Source organism: Leptonychotes weddellii, chromosome 11 (genome assembly GCF_054177405.1).
Source record: "Leptonychotes weddellii isolate Sample4059 chromosome 11, ASM5417740v2, whole genome shotgun sequence".
NCBI lineage: Eukaryota > Metazoa > Chordata > Mammalia > Carnivora > Phocidae > Leptonychotes > Leptonychotes weddellii.
In genome coordinates, this window is record NC_138379.1 from 82,401,395 (window position 1) to 82,416,765 (window position 15,371).

The 15,371-nt window shown below is 54.6% G+C and overlaps 1 protein-coding gene across 2 annotated transcripts; it reads right to left on the minus strand.

Moving 5' to 3' along the window:
• Positions 1-1,570: 1,570 nt before the first annotated feature.
• IL10RA (interleukin 10 receptor subunit alpha) lies at positions 1,571-14,637 on the minus strand. Of its 2 annotated transcripts, none has more exons than XM_031040181.2 (7): positions 14,435-14,637; positions 12,048-12,162; positions 11,271-11,455; positions 10,054-10,223; positions 9,051-9,201; positions 7,583-7,704; positions 1,571-4,247 (listed from the first exon to the last, which is right to left on the minus strand). In XM_031040181.2, exons 1-7 carry the CDS (start codon positions 14,499-14,501, stop codon positions 3,336-3,338), a joined length of 1,722 nt encoding a protein of 573 aa, XP_030896041.1. In that variant the 5' UTR covers positions 14,502-14,637; the 3' UTR covers positions 1,571-3,335. The 2 variants fall into 2 exon arrangements, with proteins under 2 accessions (XP_030896041.1, XP_006744404.1); XM_006744341.3 differs by having other exon boundaries at positions 12,048-12,168; positions 14,435-14,636.
• Positions 14,638-15,371: the final 734 nt, after the last annotated feature.

Consider the following 15,371-nt stretch of genomic DNA (forward strand, 5'->3'; position numbering starts at 1 on the left):
TGTCTCTCATTCTCTCTCAAATAAATAAATAAAATCTAAAAAAAATAATAAAAAAAACCCCCTGAAACCTGCGAGCACTACAGGAAACGGATGAGTCATGCCTCCCACTACCTGGTGTCCTCTAGGTTGGGGCTACATAAAGTCAGCCCTCGCTGCCTGAACCTGTCTCTCACGGCCACCAGCATGCTGTCCCCGGCGGACACAGCCTACGGCGCCCCTGTCTCCGCTGTCCCCACGCGGGGCTCTGAGAGCTCCCACTCAGCAGGGCAGTGAGCCCCCTCCGTGACCGTGTGTATTCTGGGATAGTGTGTTGTGTGCCTTGCAGGGAGTAGAGATCTTCGGGGAAGACAAGGCAGACTCCTTGATACAGCTATTTAGAAAGCTGGGAAAACACAGTTCAATAGAAATTTCCTCTTCAGTCAACGTTGGTCCATTTCCCCTCTCTCCTTACTAAGAGGAAGTTCCGTTAGCTCATAGAAACCCAGAATCACACATTCCTCAGCCTGGAAAAGCCCTCGAGGGAGATTACTCAGTTTAACAACAAATGGCCTTCTGTGGGGGCACTTGAATCCAATTCCCAAAAAGCCGGTGAGCGTCTCAGCACCACCTGTAGGAAGGACTCTGTTTCCCCCACAAGCCCCGACTGGGCCCGGCAGGAGACCCAGCACAAAGTCCTGTTCATGCTTCCCGAGGGAAGCAGGTGAGGCCTGCAGCAGAGCCCACATCCTCAGACTCCGTTTTCCCAGCTGCTCTGTGTTTGCTCTCTTGCCGGCCCCGGTTGCTGATTCCTCTTATTCTCTCCGTCTTCGTATTCACCTCTCTGCTACTCTCCACCCAACGTGCCTCAAGGGACTTTTCCTGGGGGCAGAGGCCATCTCCAACACTCATTTCCAGGAGACCCCACACCTCTTAACCAATAGGACAGGGAGGCCTCCGGGGCAAATCAATTTGATCGGTTCCAAATGGCGTGATATTAGTCAAGTTCTCTGAAGATGATAGAATCGGTGCTTCCCGGAACTGGTTATTTCCTCAGAATGAAACGGGGAGAAGCATCGTTGGAGATGACACAGAGGAACGGGGATGAGGTGTCCCCATTCACGTCGGGGATCCAGGATGGGACAAAGCGCAAAGTGCATTGGAGACTCTGGCCAGGGCCCTGAGTTTGCTCCACCCGCAGGGCTGAGCTTGGGGAGAGACTCAAGCCCACGTGTGGCTTTTCGTGGAAAGAGCAGGCTGCTCTCAGAATCAAATGCAGATGGCTTCCGCACTTATGAGAAGCACCCCTGGGACGCACCTCCACGTCAAGAAGGGCGGGTGACAGAGCTCCAGGGAGGTCTGGTCTGGTCTGTTTTCCAACTGGCCAGACGCCACACTCAAAACACTGTTATCCATACCCATTACATACTTCATGTTAGCGTGAGGACTCCTACCTGTGTCTGTCTGACTTGAGCCCGAGTCTTTGGTCGTGCTCAAGCAACATCACACATCTTGTTATCAACCTCAGTTATCAACAACTTGAGGCTTCCACCAGTCACCGTTTTTGATCAGAAATTTGACTGGTTTCACATGATTCCTGAGGTCCTGACAATTTATTGAAATAAAAAACATGCGTCTCTGATTTAGAGAGCCTTGCGTGCAAGGCACATTCAGACCCACCGCCTCGGAGCCTCACACCCCTGTCCATTGAACACGGCAGGCGTGGCTTTCTTGTTTGACAGACGAAGAAACCGAGACCCTTCAGTTTACAGATGAGGAGATGCAAGAAACAGTGGAGTCAGAACGAGAACCTCCAGGTTCTTGAAACACCCAGAATCCTTGCACTGTACCATGCTGCTTCTTCAATAAATAAGTGAACAAAATAAATAAATAAACCTTCCAAGGGAACCCTGAGGAATCTTCCCACAAGCCCAAGTTTTGAGAGGGAGTTCAGTTAGCAGACTGGCACATCAGAGCTTCTGGGTAGGATGTGGTGGGGGAGTTGGGGTGGTTCTGGGTGGATTTCCTGAGCTGGAGTGTCTCTTCTCAGAATGCCACAGAAAAATGCAGGGCCGAGTGGTGACCTGGAAGGGGGGGGGCGGGCAGACCCCAGGCCTGTCACTCCCCCCCCAGCTTCCTTGCCCTTGGACTGTAAACTCGCTTTGAAGATAGAATCCAAATGGACTATGGGGAGGCAGGGCCTATACTTGTCCCCTTCCTGGGCCCAGGGTCGGGTAGTCCTCTTCGCATGACACCATGGACTTCTGCTAAGTCTGTTAATCCCCAGCATGCGAAAGAAGTTGGCTCTGTGCAGATACAGGTTCTGCAGGCAACTTCCTCCCAGCCCAGGGCCACACCAGGCTGGGGATGCCACCCCTGATGCCCGCTTGGTTACCATCCAGCATGGAGGGCCCCCTGGAGACTGAGTCATTATTCCACATATGCTGTCAGAGGATAACAGGGTCTCTGAGAAGTGGCTTGGCCCAAGCTCACACAGCTGGACACAGCATGGGTCGGAGCCCAGTGCCGTGTCCCGTGGGTCTGTAGCTGGACGCTAGCAGTAAACAGTGTAGGTCCCAACCCTGACCGTCTGGGGTGGGCGAGCTGGTGCCCAAGCCCAGAGACCACCTGAAGTGTTGAATTTTGCCCAATACAAAGAACCGTGGTTTCTCTGCTACCATCAGCAAGATGGTGGGGGCAACAGGGTGGAGGTAGTGAGTGGCTCGGCCACAGGGGCTTCATCCCCTGGTGGCTCTATAACCATGGTGGTAGACTGACTGACCAGGACAGATACATTGTAAGATCTTCCGTGACAAGCTCCCTGCCTGGGAGGACTGCCAGCCGGGAAGCTTCTTCCTATGACCATCCCAGGCTGACCAGCTCTGACCATGCCAGAGATCAGACTTGGTCTCTGCTCCCTCCTTTGTCCTCCTAGAAATGGCCCCTTCAGGGAAACTGCCCCGCCCAGCCCTCCATCCGGCTGGAGGCGCTGGCACTTGGCGGGTCTAGGGGGGAGGCCTGGATCCTTACTGACTGCAGCTTGGGCCTCCCCACACTTCCAGAAAACCAGTGATTCCCCTGAGCAAATAATCTGTTACAGTACAGGAAGAGCCCGGAGGAGGGAGGAGACCTCCGCCCGGCCCTGCGTGGCTCTGCCTGAGTCTTTGGAGCCCTCCTGCAGCCCAGGCCGACGCCACCCATACAGCCTGTGGTAGTTCAGCGAGAGAGTCTCTCTCTGCCCCGGGCCCCTTGGCCAGCCCTGCTGGGCCTGCCGATGAGGGCTCACACTGGCCTCGTGCGTCACTTCTGACCCCGGGGGGCCCTCGTGGCTGAAATCAAAAGCAGCCCCTTAGCCTGAGTCACTCATTGGAGTGGAGGCTGGAGATCAGTGGCAGGGTGACCAGGTTTGAGTCGAAACTGCCCAGGAGACCGCCTGGGGCTGCCACACAGTCCACAGGGGCAAGATCATGGGCCAAGCTCCAGTCAGATGCTCCTAGGTCAGCACAGCTGGTCAAGCCCAGGAGTGACCATTCCTCCGTCGGCTGGTCCCACTGTCCAGTTGAGGTCCCCGAGGTAGTGACAGTCATTCCCGGGTCCTGTTTCAAATAGCCCTTGGCCAGCACTGGTGGAGACCAGCCTGCCTCAGCATCCAGGCACGTCCTGAACCTGGGGCCAAGGCTGGCTGTCAAAGAGGACTCTTCCTCCAGGCAGCCTGTCTTGGCTGCTTTCTCCTCTGTGCATCTGGTCTGCTTCAGGTAGCCCCGGAATGCCACTGAGGCTGGGTCTTCTTCCCCAGGCCCCTCAGGCCCGGGGGCATTGGCAGGGCCCAAGGCGGAGCCACTCTGCCCGTCCCCAGGCTGCCCCTCAGAGTTCTGGACTAGGCCAATGCCACTGTCATCCTGGCCCGGGCTGCTGTCCCCCACCCGCTGCTCCCAGCTGGGGCCAGTGCCGGGACTCAGGCCGGGCTCCTGCAGGCAGATCCCGCTGTCCGTGCTGCTGCTGCCGCCGCCCTCCAGCTCCGGGAGCGCCCCCTTGCCCGCGGTGCCGCCAGCCTGGGGGTGGGGGGCAGGGAGGAGGAACTGGGGCTCTTCATTCTGCAGGGATGGCTTGGCACTGCCAAAGCCACTGTCCGTGCTGCCGTGCAGTTCCGAGTTCTTCAGCTCTGGGGACACTTTGGGGCAGGCCTCCTCGTCCAGGGGATGGATGGTGTCCTGGGGCTCGGGGCAGGGAAGCCGGCTGACAAAGCTGGAGGCCTGGGGCTTCTTGAAGACCTGGAGAGGAGAGGGCAGAGTGAGAGAAGTGAGGGTTACCTGCGGGGACCCGCTCTGGCGCTGCAGGCTTGGCCCTGGGGCCAGGAGGCGGGCTCGAGAAGGTTCTGCTCTAACCGAGGAGCCCACAGAGTCACCTGCACTTTTTGTTTCATTTCAGAATCGACCTTTCCTCTTAGTGCGATTCTCAGTTTGGCTCAGGCCTGCACGCTCGCAGCCCAGATGGAACGGCAGGCAGAACGGGAGCCAGCCGGGAACGGTGAATGTTCTCAGCCCCAGCACAGTCCTTTCCAAACCTGAGAGCAAGCCGGACTCATCTAGATAGATCTAGGAGTGTGTTTCAAACTTTTTTGGACTATGATCCCAAATAAGAAATGTGTTCCATGATTGCCTGTATATAGATATCCCATAAACTGAAAGCAGTTTCACGAAAGAGTACGTTTTACTAGCCGGGTACCGTGGTCTACACTACTACTCTCTCCTATTCTGCCCCTGTTCTAGTCTATCCTACCCTGTCCTATCCTGTCCCCTCCGTTATCCTCGCTTGTCCATTTCATTTTTTAAAATGCTGGATGTGAGACACAAAATTAACTTCTCCAAAGTTCACCAGATTAAGTGACTTGCGCAAACACAGGGTGGCTGCCACGTGGGGCAGTGGAACGAGCACAGAATTAGCAGCGGGGGAGGAGCTGCTCCCCACGACCTGCCAGGGGTCCCAGGGAAAGCCCCTTAATCCCTCTCCCCCTTGCTGTTCCATCTCAGCCACACTGGGGTTCTTCCTGCTCATGCATCAGCTCAGTGCTCTCAGGGCCTTTGCACATGCTACGCCCTGTGGTGGGAACACTTCTTTCAGCACTTGCTCTGGCTGTGTCGTTCTAACATTCGGGTCTCAGCTCAGATGTTTCTCCCCAGAGAGGCCTTCCCGATCATCCTGGCTAAGGCAGTGCTGCGACCCTCTCTACATTCACCTCGTTTACTTCTTCCTAGCACTTGGTTCCTGAAATTCTTTTTAAATTTATTTTCTGCCTCCCACCACAACCTGCTCTCTAGCCGCACTTACTCCCCACACCCAGCAGAATATAAGCTTCTTGAGGACAGGAGCTGTCTAGTTTTGTCTGCCACCCTGTTCCCGGAACTTAAACTGAGCTGGCACATAGGAGGCTCTCTTAAAGTTTGTTGACTGACTTACTGACTCAGCACACCTGCCCTCATTCCCTTTGTAAGTTTGGACTCGAATGCAACTCTTAATTGGTTGAGTTCCTATGAATATCCCACAAGTTGGGGATTAAGGATCATCTGTTTCTAGAGCCAGACTGCATGGTTCATACCCCAGTTCTGCCTTGTATCAGCTGTGTTGCCTTGGCTGAATTATTTGCCCTCTTTGTGCTTTAGTTCCTCGCCTATAAAACAGAAATAGTCACAGTACCGGCCTCCTCGTGTTGTAGTTAATGCACGGCAAGTGCTCAGAACAGTGCCTGGCACAGAGAAAGCACTCGGTAGATATTGGGCACATTGAATTTTACTCTCCAATCTAAGGAGAGAATCGAACTTCAGAGAAGTGAAATGACTTGCACAAAGTCACAGCGGCAGAGAACAAACCTGCGATTTGTATTCCACTGTCCTGATCTGAAATCCCCATTTATCCAAAGAGCAGATCAGAACAGCGCATGAGTGGGAATAAGCATATGAATGTGAAAGTGCTCTGTGCACTCGAAGTTATTCATGAAGTTAGTAATGACCACCATCATTAGATGAAGCCAACTGGGCTGCATTTATCTTGAGAAGGAAAACATTCTCAAGGAGAGCTCACTTCTGTGATCCAAATGGCACAGAGGAACGAAAACCCAGAGGCTGCGTTGTCTCCTTTGGCATTTTGCACCTGTGCCTATTTCCCTGGCTTGCATTAGAAGTAATAGATTCTACGCTGGCTGCCCTACCGGGCTGTAATCAAGCCCCTTGGGACCAAGGGCTGCATGAATCAGCTTCTTCCCAGACCACATGTGGCCTGTCATTGGTGCTCAGTAACTGTAGCTCAACGGCCACTTCACTGATCTCTTCCTAGATGCTCTTTCTGACGCCCACCGAGGAATCCCTGCTCCAGTCACCAGGACCAGCCTCCCCCACCCCTCTGCTTTCTCGTCATCCGTCCCTGAGCGCAGCCCCCATCCCGGTTCCAGGCCCTGCGTAATAGAACATGCTCAGAGCACTTGTTAAACAGGCCGATGCATACATGTTTGTGGAACGGAATCTCCCCGGAGCACAGAGAAGGGACAATGAGTTATATACTTCAGTTAGACACAAGAAGAACTTTTTAATCCTGTAAGGCTCCTCGTCATACCACTCTACCCAGGGCACTGGAGCTAGGAACACAGTCCTTTGCTGCTGGACAAAGACCCTAATTAGGCCAGGCGGTCCCTTCTCTCCCCACATCCCCACTCCCTAGAGTTCTTACTCAGCATAATTCCAGAGGGTCTTTGTCTCTCTCCTTATTTTCCTAGAAATCCTGGCATCCCTCTTGGGGGGGTAGCCCCCCCAACGGAAGGTCCTCCCCGGTGGAGCCGGTTCTTCCCAGCAGAGCCCGCGGCCCTCACAGTGATGGCCGCTGCGGGGATGTGGCGGCAACCTCCAGAGCAGCCTGAGTCCCAGGTGGGCCAGGCAGAGGTTTGGACCTGCTGCCCAGTGCTGCGAGCTGCATTCTGGAGGCTGGCTAAGCACAAGTGCACCAGCTGCCCGTGCCGTGTGGCAAGAGGAGATGCTCTGGGCGGGGGGCAGAGACCCCGGCCACCCCACGACCCCTCCTCCTGGGCAGCAGCCCTCGTTCTGCTCCCTGCTGCTCTGGCAGTAGCCCTAGGCCTGGGCTCCCAGCCGCGTGTTCCTCCTCTTCTGGAACACTCATCATCACCAGCTGGCAGGGCTGGGAGAGACTGGGCTCTTCCTGACTTCTCCTGGCTCCCTGGCCCCCGTGCACGGAACAGTCGCTCCATGCCTCAGTTTCTTCCCTTGTAAAATGAAGATAATAACCCCACCTGCTTCAGAGGTACTGATGCACAGGGGCTGGCCCATGGCCAGTTGTTAGTAAATAGTAACAAAATGGCACGTGGGGGGTTGGGACTACTCAGTATGTGTCTTATCGGGGGCCCTTAGAAGGCAGTGTTCTCAGCACTGGGCTTTGCATTTAAGCCCTCCCTCTGTCCCCACGGTCCTTGATGAAGGGGCCTCCTGATAATGTCAGGGCTGAGGGAAGGGACTGTCTGGGAGGGAGCCCCCCGTCTCCTGGAGTCTTGGTATGGCATGGAAGGAAGGATGGGCCAGTGGCCCCCCCCTCCCCTGAGACTCACCAGGACGGTGGGCAGCTTCCTCCGGCGCCGCACGTACAGATGGAGGGCCAGGCAGTAGGCCAGGGCTCCGCACAGAAGCAGGACGAAGGTGAAGAAGATGCTGAGGTTGGTCGTGGTGAAATCTGCAGGCCCAGAGAGATGTGTCTGTGGCCTGGATCCCAGGAGCCCACGGCCACTCTTAGGAGCCACTCAGTCAGCGGCCCCCGGTGACCCCCTCTAGGCCACAACCAGATGCTTCTGGATCCTTGGAAATCCCTGCCTGGCCTTCCAACCTCTGTCCTGAAGAGATTCCCTCACTAGACCCAGCGACTCTGCCTCCAGCTCTGCACACAACTCACACCACAGCACGTGGAATGGGGGGCAGGATGGGACAGCAGGTAAGAATGGAGGCCTGGCGCCAGTCCCAGCTCCACCACTGACTCAGCCGCTCTGAGCCTCAGTTTCCCCATCTATAAAATGGGAAAAATAATAGTGCCTACCACATGATTGTGAAGTACACAGCACACCTCCCTTAACTTATGTTACCTGATCCTTATAACAACCCTAGGAGGTGAGTACTATGATCATCCCTATACACAATAGGATCCTGGGGCCTAGAGAGTTTATGTAACTTACCCAAGATCATAGACCTCGTAAGTGGTAAAGCTGAGATTTGAAGCCAGACCTGTCCACAAAACTTAGTTCTTCTACCAGTGAGTGAATGTTAAAAATGCTCTTAAGGCTGCCCGACACAGGGATGGTGCCTTAACTCTGCTTAAATGAGAGTGAGGCTAAATGACAATGAACTTGTGAGTGTCCTTCATGAACTGAAATGTAGAAATATAAGGAGTCACTCTGGGCTTTGCTGGGCCTTGCTGGCCTGGCATGACTGGTTGGGGCATATGTTGCCCTGAGTTGCTATTTACAGCTTCCTCTGGGCACGCCCTGTCTCCCCAGCCAGACTGTAAGAGCCTCATGGACAAGACCATGGCCTTCACATCCCAGGTCCTCTCCCCTCCCTCCTTTCCCTCCCGTCCCCAGCACCTGCGGAGAGCCTGGCTTTAGCAGCTCTGGCAGGGGTCAGCTCAGTCCCAGTGGGGAGGGGGGACAAGGAGAAGGCCCTCTGTGCCCAGCCTCAAGAAAAGACAGCAGAGGGATGTAACAAACAGGAACTACCACAGCTGACAGAGCGGGCCTGGGGCAGGGAGGGGGGAGGGGAGCGGTTCTTGGGAAGCACAGCTGTGCTCAAGCAGAACACCAGCACCAGCAGAATCAAGAGACCTGGCTCTGCCTCCGTGCCCTAGAAAGCTGTTCAGACCCACAGAGCCTCAGGTCCCGCATCTCTAAAATGGGGACAATAGGAGCTTTCTCACAGGGCCATGTGGGGGAGTGCCCCTGGCATCAGTGGTCCTCAACTGATGCTTTTTGGATCGTGTGAGGCCCTTCCTGCCTCCCGCCCCCCAGACAGCAGCCCCAACCGCAGACTCACACTGCTGGGTGAGCACGACGCACTCCTCCTTGGACCATACCCCCTTGTTCAGGCGGGAGCTCACAGATGGCTTCACCTTGACACAGAACTCTCCCAGATCTCCAGGGGGTGAGAGGATGAAGTTTTCATGCTTCACCTTCTCCTTTGTGAACTGAAACAAAAACAACAGCAATAAACAAAATGTACCCTTGATTCATGGACCATGGAAGCTGAGAGTGGGGGAGCCATCAGAGATGCTCCAGGCCACCCCCTTCAGTGTCCTTTCCCTGACATGACAAACCCAGTATTATCAACGCAGCCCAAGATCTCTGTGATTTTTTTTTTTTTTTAAGATTTTATTTATTTATTTGACAGAGAGAGACATAGTGAGAGCAGGAACACAAGCAGGGGGAGTGGGAGAGGGAGAAGCAGGCTTCCCGCGGAGCAGGGAACCCGATGTGGGACTCGATCCCAGGACCCTGGGATCATGACCTGAGCCGAAGGCAGACGCTTAACGACTGAGCCACCCAGGCGCCCAAGATCTCTGTGATTAACATGACTTATTTTGTACAAAAAGAGAAAAGGAACATTTTATAGTCGCTGAGGACCTTCCTAGAAGGGGCTGGTATCAAATGGTGGGAAGAGGATGGATCTGGCAGATTCCAGATCTCCCACTTAGGGGGTGTCCGTGGGCAATTACATAGCCTCTTGGAGCCACATTTTCCCATTTATAAAATGGAATAAAATATCCACCTGCCAGGGGATCAGGAATAATAGCTACTAAATGTCTTGCGTGGTGCCTGACACTAGTGGGCCATGTCTTCCCTGCCGCCTGGCAGGAGCACAGATTTGAGGGCTGAGGTCATCTCAGCTCCCTCCCCTGCCCCACGCCCTCCCTCTCTACTCTGCCAGCAAAGTTCCCCAGGGGTGCATAGAAGGTAATGCCAGCCCCGCCGACGAGGAGGCGCAGGGAGCCCACTGCGTTACAAACACAGGTGTCCTGTGGCCCTGGGGAGGCCCGTACCGTGTAGTTCCCCGGCACCTTGCGAATCTGAATCTCATACTCGCGGAAGTGTTGGAAGACGCTTTCGTAAGTGTCGCCCGCAGGGGCTAGCTTGGGCCTGGGGGGCTGGATCTTCCCGAGGATGATGCCCTTGTGCACCTCTAGCTTCACGCTGCCAATCGTCAGAGTCACTGGTGGGGAGGCAAAATGATGAGGACTGCAGGCTGGGGAGGGCCTGGGTGCCCTGCCCATGCCTGGCCTCTAGGGTCAAGCTTTACCCACCCTAAAACCCGGGCCACCGCTTTCTCAACCTGGCAGCACGTAAGGACTTCCTGGGAAGTACATTACAAATACAGATGCCCCGGGTCCACTCAAGACACAGTGAACTTGAATTTTTGAAGCTGGGCCCTGGACACGTTGAATTTTTTTTTTTTTTTTTAAAGATTTTTATTTATTTATTTGACAGAGAGAGACACAGCGAGAGAGGGAACACAAGCAGGGGGAGTGGGAGAGGGAGAAGCAGGCCTCCTGTCGAGAAGGGAGCCCGACGTGGGGCCTGATCCCAGGACCCTGGGATCAGGACCTGAGCCGAAGGCAGACGCCTAACGACTGAGCCACCCAGGTGCCCCTGGACACATTGATTTTTAAACACATTCCTCAGGTAATGTTTCTGTAGCCAGCTAAGCACTGGCCTGCGGGCAGGCATTTGGGAGCCAAAGACCTCAAAGGCCATTGGTTCTGACTCTGAATTTTGCAGAGCAGGCTCACCACACTCATACAGAGCATGGTCAATTCCAATTCATAGAATGGCAAAATCCCATCAAGTCTGGGGCTTACCCTTTTCTCTTATGTCTGCTGAGAGAGACCCCCAACCCTTCTTCAGGATCCAATTCTGCCTACTGTTTCTTGCTCTGTGCTGAGTGCTTTTGGATTTACTTCCTCTTCCAGAACCCTACAAGTACACAGGTCTGGCCCTTGTGACTCAGCTGCTCCAAACCACCCCAAGACTTCTCTTCTGTAGGATAAACAACTCCAGTTCCCTTTTAAATCTTGAACAACTTGGCTATTTTCATCTAAATCTTCCCAAAAGTCCTGATTAGTTATTTGGGCAACTAGGTCCTCACCCGGGAAGCCCGGCTGGGTGGTGAGCTACGGAAACAGAGTCACATTCTAGACTAGAGTTTCTGGCAGGAAGGAACCCCCAAAGCCATATTCTAGGCCCAGGGGAGGAAAAGCACCTTCATCCACGGAGAAGCGGGTGTTGGTGAAGGTCCAGTTGGAGTACTGGTTTCCATCCACCGTGCGGACCTTGGCTCGGTAGCCATTGTTGTGGTACAGGTCCAGGGTCACCACAGTGAGATCACAGAACGACACCTGGGTCTGGCTGCAGCTGGGGATGGACTTCCAGGGTTCTAGCCCATACCTGGGGAGATATCAGGCAAGGCACTAGTAGAGGAACTTGCGTTCAAACCCACCTCCTTTAAGAGGAAAGCAAGGGGCCCAGGGAGAGAGCTCCCATGAGGTACAGCCTGCAGCGTATGTTCTCTGGTCCCGGGCATCTAACTGCAAGAGGATCTCTCTTGGCTCTGGGACTGCATACCAGTTTCTCTTAGATTGGAATATCTAACAGATCGCCAACTCCTCCAGGAAGACTTGCTACCCACTGCAATACAACCTGACTTCTCAGGCTTTCTCCCAATTACATTTACAGTCCGTTAGGGTTTCCTTGTTTCCCAATTATATTATGGATGCATTTCTTGTTTCTCCAATAAGATGGAAAAAACTTGAGGGAAAAGGAAATACTTTGGCTTTCTCATCCAAGAGCTCCCAGCACACGGCTCAACACATATGGGGATCAATCAGTACTTGTCAACCGATTAATATATACCAGGGTCCTTCCCGGTGTTACTTCAATAACAAGACAGCTATGTCTTCCCATGCCAGGGAAGTGAAGGAGATGGGTTGCCCCCTCCCGCACCCACCTCCCTCCTTTCTCCATCCTCCCCTTTCCATACCTCAGAAGCTCTACTTCATAGTAGGTGCTGTTTGACGGTTTCGGGATGGGAGTCCAGTGGAGGACATGGGAGAAAAATTCTGCTTCAAACCACACAGATGGAGGGCTGGGCAGATCTGTCCCTGGCGAGAAGAGTGTCAATATCAGAGCTCGCAGAGCCCTCCTCCAGCAATGAAGATGTCGACGGTGATGGTGGCCATCATCCTACCAGCTTCTATTTATTGACTACTTTACTGTGAGCTGGACTCTCTGCTAAGTACTTTACATATGTTCTTTCAGTTAATTCTCAACACCAGCCCTACAGGATAGACATTTATGGCCCTAATTTTACCGGAGAAGAAATAAGGGCTCAGAAAGGTTGAGTGACTTGCCCAAGGCCAAAGGAGCTAATAAGGGGCAGTGTGAATCCTCATGTGTCTGATTCCAGAGCTAGTGTTGTATCCTTAGATCACTGTCTGTGATCAGAAACAGAAGTGGTGGCTAAGAAGAGCCAAGGGGAGTCTGATGTATCTCCGGAGAGAAGGCATGGGCTGAGAGCTAAGGTCTCATTAGCTAAGCTAATGTCTGTCAGCAGTGAGCTCTCATCTCAGATGAGCTAGTCCCTGTCCTTGCTCCAGCCTCATCCCAAGGCTGGCCCCCATCCCCAGCCCTGGTCCCTACCCTGGCCCCAGCCTTGGCTCCAGCCCAAGGCCTCCTCTCTGGAGTTCTTGGGGATACACAGATATCCTGCTTGTTGGCATCTGCCTGTTTCTCTTCACAGGTCTCCTGGGCAACCCCAAGCTGAATGCTTGCCCCATTCCCCCGCGTCTAGCAGGGCTGTAGGCTGGGTGAGGACAGACAGAATGAAGCAGGTCTGGTTCCAGATCGTGCTGACATTTCCACACAGAGCCAGCACCCTTGGCTCTGCAGTGAGATACTACAGACCGCTGTCTAACTCCACCTCCTGCCCCCAGCCCCCATTCAACATGGGGCACTCCACCTTCAGGAGCCTCCAACTAACACTGGTCAGGGTGACTTGGGCAAATTACTTAACCTCACCGAACCTCTCATTTGTAAGAATGTAATAAATACACCTACTCTAAGAGTCTTGCCAATCAAGTACAACGAGGTAGGTTAGGGCCAATAGCCAGTCTGTTCTCTCCTCCTCGATCCCTTCACGTCTCTCCATCTGCCAGCCACTCAGGCTTCCTTTGTTCTCTAACCTCTCGCCATCTCTCTAGTAATGCTTCTTCTAGAATTGTCCTTTGCACTTAGAAAGTACATCTCCCCTGTTTCTTGCTTGCTTTTTACACTATCTTTGATTCTCAAGGCTGTGTTTCAATTTCAAAACGTTAGATGTAAAGTGAGAAACGCAGCAGGTCTTCGCGGTATTGGGGCTACATATCCCCGACTCAGTTCTCGATCATGTGAATGGCTGACTGCAGGTTTTACTTTGTATTTTGGTGTAGACGCAGTTTCAGTCCCTGCTCTCCCTGGCTCCACTCTCCGTGCCTCCACCTCCCTGCCCTGGCATTCTCTCTCCAGGCTTTATTCTCTCTTGCAGAAACTTTCCAGGATAGCTGGCTGGGTTAGAAGACTGAGCTAAGGGGTAGGAGGAGGGAGAGCGAGGCAGGTGGCAGGCGGAGCACATTAGGGGCTAAAGAAGGAGCAGGAATGATCAGATGGAGCAACAGGTGATAGTAGCGGGCAAGACCTGGGATGGGGGCGGGAATGGCATGGGGAAGAAGGTTAAGGGGAGGGCTAAGGGAAGGTGGAGTCAGATGGGGGATCAAAGTCATTCCCCAGAGGGGAAAGCATTCTTTTTTTTTTTTTTTTTTAAAGATTTTATTTATTTGAGAGAGAGAGAATGAGAGACAGAGAGCATGAGAGGGAAGAGGGCAGAGGGAGAAGCAGACCCCCTGCTGAGCAGTGAGCCCGATGCGGGACTCCATCCCAGGACTCCAGGATCATGACCTGAGCCGAAGGCAGTCGCTTAACCAACTGAGCCACCCAGGCGCCGAGGGGAAAGCATTCTTACCAGTTGAACTAGAACAACAAAAAAAGGCCAGGACTAAGTTTCTGATTCGCTTGGAGGTGGACAGAAGATAAAGTGGGGGTGCGTGGGTGGGTGTCACTGAACTTCTCTATCCACCCCCCCCCATCAATTTCATGCTCTTCCACTTCCACGATGGGGAGCCTGAGATCCAGGCTTGCCGGAATGAGGGAGCTTCTGGGGTGGGGTAGACAATGGACGCCCCCCTCCCCAGAGGGACAGCCAGACGGGGTTCTCCGTGGAACGCACAACTATAACGTAGGGGCGACGAAGAGCGCGAGTCGGGAGTGGACGCGCACCCAGCCCCGCCGGGCGGGCGCGGAGAGGGCAGGGCAGGGCCAGGCTGCGATTCTTACCGCGCGCGCAGGAGCCGAGGCGCAGGCTGAGGAGCACCGCCAGCAGCACTACCAGGCGCGGCAGCATCCTGGGCACGCCGCATCCTCCGGGGCCGGGGCCGGAGCCGGAGCCGAAGCCGAAGCCGAAGCCGAAGCCGGAGCAGGAGCCAGGCTGCGTGCCTCCAGCCGCAGCTCGGCGGCTCTGCCTCTGAAAGCCGGGGCTGGCGGGCAGTCCCGCCCACGCTTCGCGGGGCTGACGTCAGGGGGCGGGGCCCCGAGAAGCCCCGCCCCCGAGGCTGAGCGTCCGCATGCGGGTGCGGGGCCGGGTGCCCACTGCCCAGCGCTGGCCACCCCGCCCCGCGGATGGGGAGGATGCAGGGACCCAGCGGGCGCCGGGCCGTCACGGGCCGGGGGCGGGGTTCTGACCAACCCTTCCCTCCCGGCTTCCAAGGCCCCCACGCTGTGATCGCGTCAAAGAGGCCTGGGCAGGTGGGGTGGCGGTGGTGCAGAAGGTGGGGTGCGGGTGTCAGAGCTGGTTTTGCCCGACGAATAGGGTTGGGATTGGAGCTGTGGCCAAGGCCCGCCGCTAGCTCGGAGTTGGGGAAGGAGATTGCCCCAGGCGCTCAGGGAACATTGCTAGGACACGTGTGTGACTCTTGGTGTTGCCCTAGTACCTCGGTGTAGGACTCTGAGCCAAACTAACGGTAGAATAGGCAGTCCCATCTCTGACTTAATAGTTTTGGAAGGGTGCCCACAACCTCCCTCAGCTCCTTTTGGTTTCCCTCGCTTGCCTGAAATCTCACATTTAGAACTATTTCCATGTTCCCCCCCCCCCGCCGCTGGGTAATAGCATTCTTAGAGAACTGGGTAGCTTATCATCGGTTACTTACGCTTCGATATCACTTGACTCATCTGAGATTTCACTCCAGGTGCACCGAAGATGTGGGAGCATGGGAGA